This window comes from Clarias gariepinus, chromosome 1, assembly GCF_024256425.1.
Source record: "Clarias gariepinus isolate MV-2021 ecotype Netherlands chromosome 1, CGAR_prim_01v2, whole genome shotgun sequence".
Classification (NCBI taxonomy): Eukaryota; Metazoa; Chordata; class Actinopteri; order Siluriformes; family Clariidae; genus Clarias; species Clarias gariepinus.
The window spans coordinates 27,980,840-27,999,060 of record NC_071100.1 but is presented as its reverse complement, the minus strand read 5'-3'; the positions used below and the strand labels follow the sequence as shown (position 1 = coordinate 27,999,060).

The following is an 18,221-nucleotide window of genomic DNA, read 5'->3' as shown; positions in this document are numbered from 1 at the left end:
ATACAAAAGTCTATAGTATCCAGCTGAGATTATCCACTAAATCGGGTGAGAGACCTGCTTTTTTTTTTTTTTTTTTTTTGCAGTCTTTAGGCAATCCATTTGGGAGCGTCCCAGCAGCAGAAAGTACAAAAGTTCAGTGTAGAAGTAGAGCATCAGGATGAATCAGGCAGCTCTCATGAGGAAAAGAGGACACCCAGGAGTGTTGGAGTAGTTTTCCCTTTGGTTTACTAGCTGTACTTGTATAAACTTACTGTATGTCCATTCCACAACCCTGGTTTTGTCTTTTGCTGAATCATGATAAACGTATGGGTGTGCACTGGATTGTAAATAAACAGTTAACTACTTGAACTGTCAGTATTCAAATATTAAAACTGCAACTTTTTAATGTAGTACAAACTTCACGAACAGTCTTAAGCTCCAAAAGACACAAATTGGATACTTACAGTATCTTGGATACTTTTTTTGGGCGCTATCGCAGGACAAGCCCAGTTATTCCAGAAATGACACAGTACTTATGAGTATCTACCAAACCCTCTCGGTGCTATTCTTTGGATCCTGCTCATACTGTACATACATTGAGTCTTTATTTTCCCTTTTTGATTCCATTGATTTTTTTTTTCTCATTTTCCTCATTCAGATACCCACCTGCTACCTAAACCTCCCCAATGCTACAACAGCTAGCAGCCTGGGAAAGTAAAAGCTATTATTTTAACATATCTTGTTTTAAATATTTTATTTTAGCCAATGTCTAATCACATGCTTCCTCTATACAGCAGGTTGGCAAGCTGAAATATTCAGTTCATGTTGAGAAAAGATTTTGCATTGCATTTTCTTATTATCTATTATTTCTCTGTATTACCACATTACCAGTCAACCACAAACATGTGCACTGCCACTGGCGTGAACTTTTAATTGCAGTTAAAAAGTGACACTTTATTAAATATCCTTTTTTAGTCTCATAGCCGTTAACTAACCGTCTGCTAATGCTTACAGACAACTCCTTAGTGCACTGAATTATTTATATTACAAGTACATCCACTGGATATAAATATAAACACACCCCTGTTACAACTGCCACATCTTTCTGATGTAAAAGATGGAAACAAAGTTTAATCATGTTAGATCATTTTCCATCTTCATCGTGATTTACACAACAGTTAATTCTGACCAAGTAACCTGACTGGACACGAGACATTCCAAGAGTGCTGATATAGAGTACAACAGCATGGAATGTTTAAATATGTGTATTAGGTGTTCTAACAATCGTTAGACACCTGAACAAGGACACATCTTGTTGTGTGGAACAAGGTATGTACACCCTACATAGCACACTAGCTTCCAATTTTTTTTTCCTTGGATCACTGAGTTAGCTGATGTAATTCTCAAAGAGAAAAGTGGAAATATAAAGTAAACCAGATAGGTTTCTCATGAGTGTTTACCACCTGCTGTACCTGGTTTATAACCATAATCTGTTGATAATAAGTGATGATTGTGGAACTTTTGTATAAAAGCAATATTACACATACTTGGTCATGCTGTTGTGCTGAATATCAGTATGACTAATATCTGCAACAGCATCACAGCTGTGCTGATTTTCAATACAACAGAACACCCTCTCATGTGATGTTGGTTAAATACCAACCATAGACTTTTTCATCTCGGCTGTATTAAACTTTATACGGACAATATTTTGAAACACATTAATGCAAGAACCATATAATTTGTTTCAGGAAAACAATAAAAAAAGCTTAATCCTGTGAAAAAAAAGACTGAATTTACATTATTTTCATGTTATGTTTACATGAAAGATATAGCAGATTTTATGTTTTTTTCTACAATAAATATAAATACACATGCCAGAGCACAAAAATGCAATGTGTACTTAAAAAACATCTAATGCAATATTTAAACACATACAGCTTACAAAGAATTTCTTTGCTGAAGGTTCAATCACAAAGAGCATGGCATGTATCAAAAAGGGTCCATTCAGGAAATGCCTCTGAATAAAAGCACAAAACACTAACAGAGTCAGAACATAGCTTGCTTTTATGTTATTTTTGATGTGTGTGCATGTTTTTGTGTACTTGTGTGCGAATCTGTGTGTAAGCACTGCATCTACGTGTGTGCACGTTCAAAAAACTACTGCATGATTTATAAGGGGGCAGATGTGACTGCTTTCATTTCAACCAAAATGGAGCATTGGACTAGCACTTTACAGGCTTTTGGGTTTAGCAAAAGACTGTTGGATGTTACACAAGCAACACCCTCCCAAGCGAGCACACACTCAATTAAAATCCATTAATCAATCAATAAACAGACACTGAGAATGAGTACTGCCAGTAGCAACTAATGTCATTGATGCAAAAGAAGAGAAGAGAGAAGGTCTGTAATAATATCTGTACATATATAGTACAGATGGCTTGCAGCGAAAGAAATACAACTTAGCGTAAACAAGGCATAAGATGCTTAACCATAAAAAAATATATTTCTATTAATAAGTTGGAAGAACAAGCAGACATATCCATGGGCTTCAAATTAAAATAATAATATTACTGATTACATTTAAGATAAAAAAAAATAATTGTTTAGCTTTTAACCTTTTTAAGCATTTCTACAAACTCTTTTCCTGTAAACTACAAGTTGACGCTAGTAGATATATAAAACCATGCTCATTTTCACATCCAAGTTGCCAAGGCAAAATCCAAATTTTATATTTTAATGATTTTATACTTAAAATACACACAAGGCCATGAGGAAAATGCATGGTAAAACAAACTGCTAAACAGCCCTGCAGTTTATGTACATCTTTGTGAACCTTAACAGGCAGATTCACCCTGGTGAGCTCAGTCACATCAGACACACCAATGAACCTGAAAGAATTCATGTGCAAGTGAAGAGAAAAGGATGTATGATTAGATGAGCGAAAGACAGAATAAAATCAAAGGGAATGGAGATGCTAGAACTCTGACCTTGTGAAGTACTGAAGAAAAGGAGTCAGAGAACAAAGGAAAGAGAAAAGGTATGACAGAGAAATGGATAGGAGAGAGAGAGACAGAGAGACAAAGGGAAAGAGAGAGCAAACGCAAGAGCAAAAGATGGGAGATAAACACAAAGTAATCAGAAATTAGAGGTTTTAGTTCCAAAGCTGTCACTCAGTTTAGACAGTGTGTTTTGACGGCACTGTAGTGTCGTGCACATATGATAGTGTATGTTTAAGAAAAAAGAGCGCACACCAAAAAAAAAAACAACACAAAGGCTCTTAAAGTACCAAGATAAAAAAAAATAAAGAAGATAAAATCAACTTATTTTTTAAACTCAATTCTTGCACAAAACTAATCCAGGAAGAAGCCACATTCTGTACCCTTCGTGTTTTAATATCTTCAAGATGTGAAGCAGACCTTAAGTAGTTTTTTTCTAGTCCGCTATGCAGTACCTGTAATCCCTTGTTTTCCACGGTCTCTGCAATTTTTATATTTATTTAATACAACTGCAGAACATTTGGTTAGTTAGCTAGTTAGTAAGTTTTAAGGGGTATGGGGCTGACTTCAAGAAACGGAAAGCCCTGAAAAGCAGCCAAACATGTATTTACAAAAATCCTCAGGAACTGCTTATTAATTATTAAAAAGAGGTTTTATTCATAGAGCTTCAAACCATTAGTGAAAAAGGCTTTAAAGCAACCTGGGTGCATGAGGTAGAAAAGAGAGGGGGGGGGGGATAAATGAATAAATAAATAAATAAATAAATATAAAAAACAACTTCCTCTCTGTTGGAAATGTGAGGCTGCACTTCTTGTTGGATTAAGAAGTTGAATTACGCAGTTTAAGTAGTGCCTTTTGAAATTTTCAGTCAAAAGCACTATACTTAAGCTGCCATTACGACTGCTCTTGAATGCTTATTTATTATAAATGAAATAACAAGCAGTTTATCGGCCATGGCTTTTACAGCGCCAGCAGTGAGGATTTAATCTCGGCCACTTGAAGAGGCCAAAGTGAAAAAAAAAGAGAGAACAAACAGAAGTGAGCGAGAAATCAAGAGAAGGAGTGCGACATTATCGTTCTTTGCATGCAGCAACAAAATTTCCTCTTCAGGCTGTTTCTTTTATAACTTGTGCCTCATTTACTGAATATTATTGCACTGCTCTGAGAGGTACACAAATGTTATCTTTCTAGCTCAAGGGGATCAACTAAATTTCTGAAGCTACCATTTAATGCTTAACCATTAAAAGGTAGGCAGTAAAAAAAAAAAAAGAATTTAAAGTGTTAATGTTTTTTTTTCTCCTTTCGGGGGAAAAAAATCCTAGTAGACTCTGAGCTCAGGTATGACCTGAAAACTGAAAAATAACTGCATCTCTGCCAAGTTGGCTTTAAACGTTCTTTTCTTCCTCAATAGATATTTTTTAAACAAGCCATGACACAACTGCACTAATCAGGTCAGAGAGAGAAAATGAAATAAAAATGAAAGTCTTTCCCTTTTTCAATGAGTTGCCTTCAGCTTAACAATTTCCATAAACACATGAACAGATAAACTGCTTTACTCTCTTCACACTTATGCAGATTGTATCTTTATCAGTTTTTTCCTAGTCCACTATTCAAGCTGTGTAAATACATCACCAGTCCATATCCACAAGTCAACCATGTCTGATCTAGCTGCAGTATCAGTTAATTCTGAATTCAACTTGCATCAGAAGATGCAATTCACTCCCTCCAGGATTTGTGTGTCTTATATTTTACTTCATTTCATGCACTTTAGTTTCTAAACTAAAAGTAAAAACTCCTTGTGTTATTCATTCATTCAGTTATTTCTTCGTCATCTTCTATACCCGCTTATCCTGTACAGGATCGCAAAAGGCCTGGAGTATACCCCAGGAGACTCGAGGCATATGGTGGGGTTACAAACTGGATAGGGTGCCAAGCTATCACAGGGCACACCCCGGGCACACACAGGCAGTTTGCGAATGCCAATTAACCTAAATTGCATGTCTTTGGACTTCTGGAGGAAACCAAAGTACCCAAAGAAAACCCACCATGTGAAACACAAACTCCACACACAAACAGCCCCAAATGGGAAATTAAACCCTCGACCCTGGAAGTGTGAGTCCACTATGCTGCTGTGCCACCTCCATGTGTTTTATTTATTTGTAATATTATTTTATTTTAATTAGTCACAAACGGTGAAAATTTGTCACTGTAATTGACATCAATGCTGTATGTTATTTGATTTGGCTGTTTTCCTGAAGGGACTGACTATTAACGACCTACTTAAGTTAAAGCTACAAAAAGTTTGTTTTTTGTTAGCAAAAATGTGGGCATATAACTGAGATTAGCGATATACACTCACAGGCCACTTTATGTGAAACGCATGTACACTTGCTTGTTTACGCAATTATCGAATCAGCCAATCATGTGACAGGAGCACAATGCAAAAATTCAAGCACTTTCGGATCAGGAGCTGCATTTAATGTTTACGTCAAACATCAGTATAGAGAAAACATGATCTCTATGACTTTAACTGAGCATGACTGGTGGTGCCAGATGGGCTGGTTTGAAGTACAGTATTTTTACACACGTCACTCTCTAGACTGATGAATGCACAGGTGTACAGATGTTTCTAATAGGTAGAGGGTGAGTGTTTATTTACTTTGTCAAAGCAGTGTTTTTGACTGATCTGAAACGAATATAGCAGAATTTATTTTAAAATGAAAAAGCTGTTGTTTACTGTTAATGCTGTAATCAGTCAATCGTGCTCAGAAGGTTTTTTTTCCTAGTTGGAAATCCATTTTTTTATGTTGCAGATAAACTCTAAAACACTAACCTTGTGCATTTATATTTGTAACTTTTATAAAAAAAACATATAGGTGTATACATTAAACATGGATTAATTTCTAACGTTTCCATCAAGAGTATTTCTTTTTTTTTTTTTAGATAAAAAAAAACTGACCCTCTACTCACTTCCTAACATGTAGTCCAGCTGTAAGAACCACTTTCGTCAACACTCACAGATAAAAGAGAGAAAAATCAGACAGGATGCTGTAGCAACAACAAATTCCCCTTGGGGTGCAATAAGGAGGCATCCAGAGAAAGCAAAAGCTCTCAAGAGGATAGAAGCCTCCAGCTGCTCCTCCTACCTTAAGGTGTGTGTGTGTGTGTGTGTGTGTGTGTGTGTGTGTGTGTGTGTGTGTAAACTGAATATAGGGGCCTTACTTTGTTTCCTCTCCCTGGGGAGAACTCTAAATTTACCCCCTCTCTGTAATTACCAGCTGGCCCAAAGCCCCAGTCCAGATGTTGATGAGAAGCTACAGTGAGACAGAAGAGAACATGAGGAGCGAATAAAAGTTTTAAGCTCTCTAAAGAGTAACACCTTTGTGGAAATGATGATGCCGCTGATGTGTTGAGTGTCTTAAACGAACGCTGATGCAATTCTCGGCTCTGTTAAAAGCACTTTTTATCTTCAGGAGAAAATGAAGAGACAAAGCAAGTGATGTATCACCAGCTTCTGCATAGGTGTTGCGGGAAATGGATAAACAGATGCGGAATCAAAAGAGGCAAGTGCACTCTAGGAATAATGCAAAGAAATTATTTAGACGAAACTGAGCACAACTCGAGAAAAAAGGTTGTATTTTTTTTGTAGCATAAATCACCTTTTTAAATAACCGAGAGGTAGACATGAGTGCATTTTATCATTAGTAGTAGTAGTAGTATTAAGGTATTAAGGTTTATTAAGGTTGTTTAGTAAATTTACAAAGGGTATCACATTGGAACAATTTCAACCCATCCTAAATGTAGGTCAAACTTAGCAATTAATTGGGCAATTTAGGCACACCACATACAATCAGGTTTATAAATATTTGGACACTGACTCAGTTTTGGTTATTTTGTCCGTAAATTGCCACAATGGATTTAAAATAAAATAATCTGTACATATATGGCGTGTCTATACATTAAAGATATTTAGAAAAAAAATAATTTGGGGGGACGCAAAATGAATAATAACACATTAAGATGTTTTTTGGAATTTCTGTCTGTCTGTCTGTGCAGGCATCTTATAAAAACTACTTAACAAATTTTAATGGGGTTTTTACAGGTGTATTTGGCCAGGCTTGAGGTAACATATAGGCTTTGTAGATGATCACAAAATTCTTGCCTTGGTGAAGGAAAGATTAAAAAACATCTAGTCAGGAACATTCTTGGGTAGTAAGTGTACTGTCAAAAGTCTACAATCAAGAGAGACCTTCATAAACATAAATACAGATAATTTACTTCGAGAACCAAACTACAGCTATCACTTAAGAACAGAAAGACCAGATTAGATTCAACTAGTAAACATCTAAATAAAAACACCCAGTTCTGTACTAGAATGTTTGGAAAAGACGAATGTGGAGAAAGACAGGAAGGGCTCAAAATACACATCATGTGTTACTGATGTTACTATGATAGAGAAGTGGTCCCCGCGGACTGGGCTGTGGGTGATTTGGTGCCAGGCCGCAGAGAAAGAAGGAATTTAAAAAATATATATATATTCTTTTTTACATTTTATTTCCATGTTATTGACTATTAGGATCTGCAATTTGTTTTATTTAGAACAATGATCAAATTATTCCCTAATCGCTTCCATCTGTACCTCTTGCCAACATTTCTCTCGGTTTTCGGATTTGATGCCCAATAAAATTAAACTAATGTTTCTACCTAATATGAGTAAAAAATTTATATTGTTATTATTTAAGTAAAGCTTTTTTGAAAAAGGGAAAATATCGTAATATATCCAATAATGAGACAGCAAAAACTGCCAACAAATAAAGCGACATTAAAAGAAAATGCCAAGAGTCTTACCTAAATTACAGGTTTATCAGAACAGATGATTCACATTTTCCAAGCCCGCTCTGTATACAGTAATAGTTTTGGCCTAAAAAGTATGTTTGACACAACTGCAACTTTGTGGATTAAAATCAAGACGGAATATTCCGAGATCGCCACAAAAGCACTGAAAACCCTGCTTCCATTTCCCACAACCTATCTTTGTGAAGCAGGGTTTTCTGCAGTGACAGCTACGAAAACAAAATTACGGAGCAAAGGGACAAAAAGATTGTCTCCCATCACACCTAGGTGGGACCAACTTGTCACAGGGAACCAGGCTCCCACTTATTTAGCGTTATGGTATGTTGAATTTTTTATTATTAGTTGCATGAATTTGTCTAATATAAAACTGATCTGTGTTGCAAAAAAGGTTAGAAGCCATGGTGATAGAGGTAATCAAAAGGAAAAAGTTAATTATAATATTCTACACCTAATTTGACTTGTCATCAGGATTATTTTAAATGTTTAAACACATGTCTATGTTTAAACACAGAACAATATTAGAACCAGAAGACACTATCCATAGGAGCACACAACGTTCACACAACATAGCCACCTCTCTTACAGTAGGTTACAACAATTACTGGTCATCTGGGTAATTGCTATAGGAGTATACCTGTAAGTGCATTTTTTGTAATGCAACAATAATTAACTTGAATGAGTAGCTGAACCTGATTACATGAATGATGTTTTGTGCTCTGATTTACTGTACTTTGCAGTACTTTACAGTAACAGGGTAACATTCCATAGAGCAACTATAATTGGATCTGTGCTGGTTCCTGCTCCATTTGTTCCTTTCTTTTTTAAACATTCACCTGTTTAGATTGTAGAATAAGTATTTCACAAATCATTTTTATTGCTGGGCTCAACTGAAAATATGCCTTATAGATAGTAAGAATAAAAAATCTGGAAAAAACTATTAAATTTACAAGTGTATTTAACCAATTTACAATCAAAGTTGATGTCTATTTTCGAATACTTCTGGGAAATTCAGCATAAACTAATCTAAATGTTATTGCACCATCATGCATGTCTGATAGTTAAACCTTGCAATTGTTAAACCTATAGCAGGACTTAAGCATTAAATCTCCATGGTTACCAAGACATTTTGTTTTTATGAACTTTATTTAGCTAATTACCAGCACATAGTATGCAAACATGATACAGCACATGCTTATTCCTCTCATCACCACTGTCCTCACCATCACCTGCACACAACCTACACACATCCTTGTCAGTCAGCAGAGCCTTTGTATTTTCTTTTCTTTTTTTGCTGCAATGTTTCCACATCACCTGACCAGCCACAGGTTTTCTCTTTCTATTAATGTCTCGGCGTTGAGCACTCGATACTCATCGAAAGTGTCTAACTCAAGTGTTAGACACTTTCAGTTCTGATGGTAACTGCTACCTGCGATTATGGTTTATATTCTGGGACAAGCCATGTCTCTGCAGCTGAGATGAGCCATCTGTATAGACGTTATAATGCAGGGGTTGGCAAAAATAACAATAAAAAATAGACTGTCTTTTCAAGAGTGACCCAATGGAAAATTCCTGAACTTCATGATTGCCAGTTCACGCCTGGACAGTGTGAAAGCAACCCAAGACAAAGAAATGAAATGTTCCTAAAGAGTTACCTGCCCTCAACCCAATTGAACCTGCTTTTCAATTACTGAAGACAAAAACACAAATAAAAAGACACACAATCAAGCAGCACCCGAAGGCAGTCACAGTAAAAGCCTGGCAAAGCAACTCACAGCATTTTTCTATCCAAATCTGTATCTACAATGCATCTAGAAAATTTTTACAGCGCTTCACTTTTTCTACATTTTTCTATGTTACAGCCTTATTTCAAAATGGATTATTTTTTTTAATGAATTTATTATTTTTCTCAAAATTCTATAATACCCCATCATGACAACGTGAAAGAAGTTTGTTTGAAATCTTTGCAAATTTATCAGAAAGAAAGAAAAAAAAAATAAAAATCACATGTACTGTACATACTATTGCCATGGCATTTAAAATTGAGCTCAGGTGCATCCTCTTTCTACTCATCATCCTTGAGATGTTTCTGGATCGGAGCCCATCTGTGGTAAATTCAGTCGATTTGATATGATTTGGAAAGACACACACCTGTCTATATAAGGTCCCACATGTAAACAGCGCATGTCAGGGCACAAACCAAGCCATGAAGTCCAAAGAACTGGCTATAGATCTCCGAGACAGAATTGTATCGAGGGAAAGATCTGGGGTAAGGTACAGAAAGATTTCTGCAGTATTGAAGGTCCAGATGAGCACAGTGGCCTCCATCATCCGTAAATGGAAGAACTTAGGCAAGAGTGAAAGAAGTCGGGGGAGAAGGGCCTTACTCAGGTAAGTGACCAAAAACCCGATGGTTAGTCTAGTGTTTCTCTGCATAGAGAGGACAATCTTCCAGAAGAACAACCATCTCTGCAGGACTCCACCAATCAGTGGCCAGACGGAAGCTATTCCTCAGTAAAAGGCACATGTTTGCCTGTAGTTTGCCAAAAGTCACCTGAAGGACTCTCAGACCATGAAAAAACTTTTTTTTTTTTTTGTTGAAGCACCTTTGGCACCAATTACAGCCTCAAGTCATTTGAGTATGTCACAAGATGGTGTTTCTTGATCATCCTTTTCTTGATCATCCACTCTACCGTGCAGGCCTGGTTCTTGGTCACCTCCCTGATTAAGGCCCTTCTCCTCTTCTCCGCTCACTTTGGCCAGACGGCCAGCTCTTAAAAGAGTCCTGCTGGTTCCTACAGTAACTTATTTCACTTATGGATGATGGAGGCCACTGTGCTCATCTGGACCTTCAATGCCATAGAATTTTTTCTGTACCCTTCCCCAGATCTGTGCCTCAATACAATTCTGTCTCAGAGGTCTACAAACAATTCCTTGGACATCATGACTTGGTTTGTTCTCTGACATGCACTGTTAACTGTGAGACCATATATAAATTTTATATATATATATGAATTTTTCTCCGTTTGTTATGCACGCATCACATAAAAACTTCTAAAAATCGGATTTCTATGGGGTTTTCACAGGTGTATTTGGCTGGAGGTGTATATAGGCTTTGTTTCATCGCAATCAGCCCACGGGAAGAGAAGATATTCTACTTTTTTAATAGCTATATATTACACATCATATATAATATAATTGAAATAGAAATTGCCCTTATATCATTAAAAAAATAAATAGATAAAATAAAGTCGACCTTGAAAAATCATTAGTTTATCTCAAAATTTAACAGATGACGCTGTACATTTTTCAATACGTACTTATAAGTGTGCAATTGGAATCTACTTCCACGCATTTCACTGGAACACAAAAGTTTAAGTTAATTCCAAAATTTAACAGATGGCGTTGTACATTTTAAAAATACGCTTATATGTGTGAAAAAAAATTCCACATAAGCAAAGTCGCACATCTAGTATTAAATTATTTTAATATTAGGGATTTTAAGTTCTTCCATTACTTTAGAGCTGGGCAGTTAATGCAATGTTTTTGTGCTTTAAATTATTGCTTAAATGTATATTTTAATGACATCTTGATTCATTTTAAATACATTCTGGTGGTGTACGCAGGGTAAAAAATAAAAATACTTATGTATTTGACTGTAATTAACTGGAGTTACAGTTAATGCTTTTGTAGGACTGCATATGAGTCTTTAATAAATAACCTTAACAAGGTTATTGTGGCATGTAATATACAGGTTTAGTTGGATGCATAATAAACAAATACTATTTTAGAATCTGATTAGGATATAAGCACAACCAGTTATTAAGTTTCCAAAAGGTTTTATTTACTTAAATACTGTTCTGTATTACGGATTTGATTATATAAAGATGAGCTCAAAAAAAGCAATAACTAAAAAAAAAAAGAAAGTCACCACTTGAGGTGGCAAACGTAAAAAAAAAAGAAAATGTCTGAATTGGACATGAAGCCTGGACATTAACATTCAATATAGGTTTACATTGTCCTGGGTTTAGGTTTAAAAACACATCGAGTTGATAAAAGAATGGATTCTTCATGCCTGGCTTTTTTTTTTTTTTTGTCCGGGAGAAATAACCAATAGATTTGTGTATTATGGACTCACCATCTCTCCCTTTTTTATTCAGGGTGCTCTTCAGCATGTTGACCGAACAGTAAAGAAACCCATCCATGAAGGTAGAAATGTCTACTGAGGATCTTCTGGCACCTACCATCTCCAACTTTACAAACTCTAAGAGAAAAAGGAGGAGAGAAGAAAAGGCAGGAGGAATCAAAGAACTGATTAGGAATAATCCAATAAAGTGTTGAGAGCTTAAAGTGTGTGTGTGTGTGTGTGTGTGTGTGTGTGTGTGTGTGTGTGTGTGTGTGTGTGTGTGTGTGTGTGTGGTAAAGCACAATCCAATCCTCAGCGAGTCAATTTAAAGTCAGTTCATTATTCTCTACTGGCTTAGGTTACAGCACAATCACTAAAAGTACAAAGTCAGCTCAACAGAGCCTTTCCACCTCAAACGTTTCTCGATAACCAGAGCTACTTCATACTTATTTTTCATTTCCACATATCCATATTTATTCACTCTCTTCCAAGTTCAAGGAGAACACCAGTAAAACTTTTTTTTTTTTTTTTAACAACCAGAACTTTGGAATTCACCCCACTGCGTGTTACTTTCCTCTCCTCCCTCCCGTTTCATCCTTCACTTTTAACATCTTTGCAGGGTTCACCCTTATCGGTTTCAGATTCAATTAGCCGCTATGCACAGGTTCAATTTTCTTCGGGAGGGCCGGCAATACCTGCGAGATTTTATCAAGCACCTCCAGCCTCTTTCATGGCTCAAGTTCAAATAACTTTAATTGAAAAGCCTTTTTAATTGAAGTATCTCTGCCATCCTTCCATCTCTCCCCTCCAGCCACCAGCCCCCTCTCTTTTTGTTAAAACGAGGGGTATTAGAAGCGATAATGAGGTAGAGAGGCGATAAGCAGAACTCGGGGGTCTTAGTAGTCCTGCATGCATATTTTGAATTTAAATAATTATCAGATCTGCTTATGAATATGATCTGTTTTCTTCAGCATGGAAATCAATAAGATGGTTTGTAGACAACAGAAATGTATAAATATGTTAACATGACTGCACAACAACAACCAGGAGCAAAATAGAGGCGTCTCTGCCAGAATCGTGTACATATCTGTGTTTCAGTGTCCCCACCTGTCAGGGACAATATCAGGCTGTTACTCAAGTGAGGTCCACACACCCACAGCTACACTATGCAGTTAATGAGGCTCCAGATCCATATGGACACTGTGGAGTTTCCTGTGCGGCCTCAGTGCTGCTTCGCTGTTAAGGATGTTAGCACAATACCGAAAGAGCACTGGTAAACATTTGGGCCTCTGTGTTGTGAGGATGGACTAATTGGGCTACCTGGCACACTTTCTGAAGAGGCCTCGGATGAGCAGCACAGGAACAGCTCAATCTAATCACTTCTGCACACACACTTATACACATATATATACACACACACACCACGCACAAATTAAAGGTGCTTTCAGAGGAAATGATCTCTTGAAAAGAGGGTGTGTGGGTGTTGGCCGGTGGGGGAGGGTGTCATCCGCCAGTGACAAAAGTCTGTTGCTATAACAACCGGGTGACCTCAAAAACCAATTACGATGGTAGCGGGAAATAACGAAACAAATCGGGTTCCTGAGAAAACATGGCCTTGACCCCTGCTGAGAGGTCAAACATCCCCTTTTGAATATAATCCTTATTTCTTTAACAAGACCAGAATTCTAAATTGGGTGGAGCTGCATTGGAGCGCATTACACTGTGCATTTGTTACTTCATGGAACTACACAGCTTACAGTACATGCTTTTCGTTAATGGTTCTGCTTTTTCCATCTGCAGTTTTATTAGTTGTTTCTTAGTGATTTAATTAACAGCAATTAACTGATATAAATACACTTGGAACAACAATGTTAATAAAGAATAACCTTGGTGATTGATAGAGTTTCCTAAATAGAGGAACGATAACAAAATGATTATTAAATGTTTTTTTTTTTTCTTTTAATCCCAGGCAGACTCCAATGTCTATGGGCTTCTAACTACCAGAACGCAGTCACCTCATACACAGTGTTCATAGGCTCTGGAGGCATTGCTGGAGTTGAATAGAGGAATTTTCTACCAGAATTTTTTTTAAACGATGCCTCAAAACATTTGAAAATCATTTTGCATGATTAATTTGTAGCTGCTAGTACAAATTACGGGTTAGGAATTAAAATAAATCTTGCAACAAAAAAAAAAAAAATCTAAGAAAGAAATGATTATACAGCTGCCTGACTGATGTTTAGGACATCAAGTATTAAAAACAATATATTTATAAGCCCTGATAGCATATAAGCATCCTGACCATATGGCAATTTTTACACATATATTATTACACATAGAAGCTATGCGAATTGAGGTTACATGTGCTAATTTAATACAGTCACCATCTCGCTGCACGACTGCTACCCAAGGACTAAATAGAGTGTGCAATTTTATTGACAGAGATCATGTCAGTGTAAGGGGAGGACAAGCACTGAAGCAAAACACACCTGAGAGTTGATTGTGATAGAGAAACTCCATCTGCAGCCTCTGGCCTGCTTTCTGAGCCAGCAGGTAAGGAGTGGAGTATTCAGGATCCCCTGTAGCACACATTACATCTGCCCCGCTGAACACCAACGCCATGGTCAACAATACATCAGGTTGGAGGACTGCAGAACACAAAGCCTAGAAACAGACACAAACAGCCAATCATATCCTGTAGATCCTGCATACACATAACACTCAGAAAAGTGACGAAAGAACGTTAGCTTTGTCATGATTGTAGATGTTTGGGCAATTTTGTTGCCATGATATCGGTCCACTTGCACACTTAAAAAAAAAAAAAAAAAAGTCACTGCAAATGCATAAAGGATCATTTCTATCTGAAGAATTATCCTGCAGAAAAATGGTGATGTTTCACTACTTTTTAAAGTAGCTTCTCCAGTCTGTTTACAGTCTGTCTACACAGAGTGTCTGTCAGCCTGTCCAGTTGAAATGACTCAACTTCTATATAACTTATGCCTGTGGGAAGATTCTCATCCAGGAGATCCTTTTAATGCAGGAACAGTACACAAATTTGAAGAGGTAATACCAATGGGCACTGAAGCAGTTTGGGTGGCTCAATATCTTATTAGGACACTCTGTGTTGTTGGTTCCTTAAAATAATCACTTTAGTTATCACTAGTGCTCGCCCTATTATCCGGAGATCGCTGGTTCGATCCCCGGGTGATGCTGTTACCTCTCACAACCGGAGGCCTAGAGAGCTGATTGGTCGAGCTCTCTCACAGGGGAGGGATGAGAGGTACTTTCTTTTCCCACATTAATCACAGCTCTACAGCCCTCAACAGGGGCGTCTGTGAGCTCGCACAGGCGGAAGGAGCGGCTAGCGCTTTCCTCCGAGTGTGTTACACCGCCCCTAACGGTGCGTGAGCAAGCAGTTCGAAAAGATGCGGTCGGCTGGTGTCACGCGGTTCTGAGGAAACACGTGATAGTCTTTGGCCCATCCGGCTAAATGGTATCGACGGGGAGGAATTGGCCATGACTAAAATTAGGGAAAAAATCGGGGGAAAAATAAAAGATCATCACTTTTTGTCAGCCTTGGATGGCCTTTTTTTTCCAAGCAATTCAAGATCTTCCATTACAACTTCGGCAGATGGAGTCCAGAAAAGTAGGGACATGTGCAATTCCTTTAATGTTTTTTAATTTTCTTAAAAAAAGTTAAAGTTATAGTTGCTGCCCCAGGTTGCCCCAGTTGAGAGAATGAATGCACTGATCTATTACTGCAAATATATACAGAATTCCTTTGGTGCTAAATTATCATCCATCAAATAACGCAGTAGCTGAAACAAACTTGATTACTTAAAAATGTCTAAATCATTTGGAATGTTTTTTTACACACACACAAACACACACACAAACACCTAAAAAACTTTAGGAAGAGTTCATTTGAGGCTGCATTAAGAAGTAAAACTTTCACTGTATTTCTTTTAAGAAACAAGGGGTCAAAAACAATCTTCAGAATAAAACTTTTTAATATATGGTATATTGAAAATATATTAAAGCAGCCACTAAATATCAAAGGCCTTAAAAATCTAAAATCAGCATTAGGGATTTATTATGTCCAGTTCTGAGACACTTTAACAATAATGAAAATTAAATAAATAGCTTCATTGTTGGTATTGCTGTTTATCATTTAAGTTTCAACACCCGCCATCATTTTGTCTAAACTGTGACAAAGTGACAAATAATTGAGTAAAGGACATTCTACAGTAAAGTGTGTAATACAGTAGCTGTGTAAATAAATGACAACTGAAGCGTTCTGAAGGTGAGGGTGCACAGTTGCACTGTAGACATTGTGGTGTGTGCAGTATTCACATCCAACCAGCAGAATGGAAAAATGCGATCTCTGGGATTTTGGCCATGGCATGACTTTTTGTGCCAAACAGAGCTGGTTTGAGTATTACTACTATAGAACTCCTAAAAACCTCCAGAGATTTTAATGCACCACACTCACTAGAGTTTACTAAGGCCTTTTTTAAACTGCCAGTTTTTTGGCATTTCCAAATTAGAATCAGTTTGAGATTAGATTGTTTTCAACCAACCTCAAAAGTAAAAAATCTGCACTGAATCTGACTTCTACAGTCCAAATCTAATTTGGCCCACATCCAGATAGGGTTTAAAATCAGAAGCAATTCAGATTCCTGAAGATGTGTCTTAGCCTGGACGGTCTTCCTATCTCAAATCAGATTGTAAACAGTCCATTACGTCAATGGAGAAGCCCAAGTGCACACAATCACAAGGTATGGACTTTGAAAAATAAGTGGGACAACAATGAAAAAAATTAAGATGGAAATATGGCAGTTAAGCCAGCTGCTCTTCCTGAAAACATGGTTAATTTAGCCGCATGGAAAATTCAAGGGCACAGTAATAGACATCGACAGCAGAAAAAAGAAGCTCTGTGACCTCCAAAAGCATACCAACTTAACCGCAGTATGGAAATGAAGAGCAACAGTCCTTTAAAAAAAGACAAAGTGAAACGGCGGCTAGCATTTTGGGAGGATGCATCAGTACAGCAAAGCTAGATGAAATGTAGTGTACAGGAAACAAGGCAATATATGAAAAAATATCGTGCTGCATGAAAGCCTCTGTTGTCATTACTACAGCTACTGATGCAGACAGGTTGACAATGTGTCACATTTACGCTGCCAGTCTGAACGAAGCCAAATCCAAACTGATCACTTACAAATAACCAGGTGGACAGGAAATCCTAAAGATCAGATTTGCGAAACAAGTGAGATTTCCCTGAAGTCTGAACAAGGTTTGGAATGTTAGAGCACAGAAAAAATTTCATTGAGTAGTGGTTCTGCAAAGCAGATATGCCTGGTTGATGACAGCCATCAAAGAAGAATGGCCAGACAGGTTCAAGCTGACAGAAATACTACAATAACTTTGATAACCACTCTGTGCAACTGTGGCAAGCAAAAATACATCTCAGAATGCAGAACACCTCAAACCTTGTGGTAGACGCTACACCAGCAGATCACATCAGCAGATCCACTCCAGTCAGAACAGGAATTTAAAGCTATAATGGAAAAAGAGTAACTGAAACTAGACAATTAAAAAAAAGGGTACCTGGTCTTTTTTCCAGTTTTTAAACTTCCTAGTCCATCCAGAGATTTGTGTGTGAGAAAGTCATAAAATCAACCCATCCGATATCGCCATGGTTAAAGTCACAGAGATGACATTTTTTTGATCACATTAAATGAAGCTCTTGATCTGTATCTGCAGGATTCGAAGGATTTGCCCCCTGCTGTTGCCACAAGATCGGATGATTATTAATTTCCCTGAGAAATTATACAGATCCACGCGCTGCTGTTAGGTAATTAAAAGTAATCCAAAATTAGTTTGAGAGACCACGATTTTTCTAAATTGAATAATAAAATGCTTAACGCAGCAATTTCACAAATAAATGTAATTTAGACGGTACAAACAGGTTTAGAGACTTCTAAATTATTATTTCAAAAAATTACATCCTATCAATATGCAATTGGCAGCACATCTAAGCCTACACATGCAAACCCTTTCCTTGCTAAAGCAATGCTACATTGCCTATACTTGCATAACACACTGATGTTGCCTGTCAGGAGTCCATCTCTGACTAAAAAGAGGTGCAGGATAGAGTAGATTTCACACAAATCAGGTGAAATAATTCATTTAAAAAAAATGCATTTTATAAACTTTATCTAAAATTCATCAGTCCAGCTATGGTTCATCGCTCTGCTTTATAG

The 18,221-nt window shown here is 37.2% G+C and overlaps 1 protein-coding gene across 2 annotated transcripts in view; it reads right to left on the bottom strand.

Annotated features, from left to right (window-relative positions):
• The window catches only part of arap2 (ArfGAP with RhoGAP domain, ankyrin repeat and PH domain 2), an 86,207-nt gene that overhangs the window by 33,306 nt on the left and 34,680 nt on the right, over window positions 1-18,221 (bottom strand). For both annotated transcript variants that reach the window (XM_053513471.1, XM_053513544.1), the window contains exons 13-14: window positions 14,445-14,619; window positions 11,968-12,093 (exon numbers count right to left, since the gene is read on the bottom strand). In XM_053513471.1, the coding sequence (XP_053369446.1) occupies window positions 11,968-12,093; window positions 14,445-14,619 (301 nt within the window). The remainder of the gene's footprint in view (window positions 1-11,967; window positions 12,094-14,444; window positions 14,620-18,221) is intronic.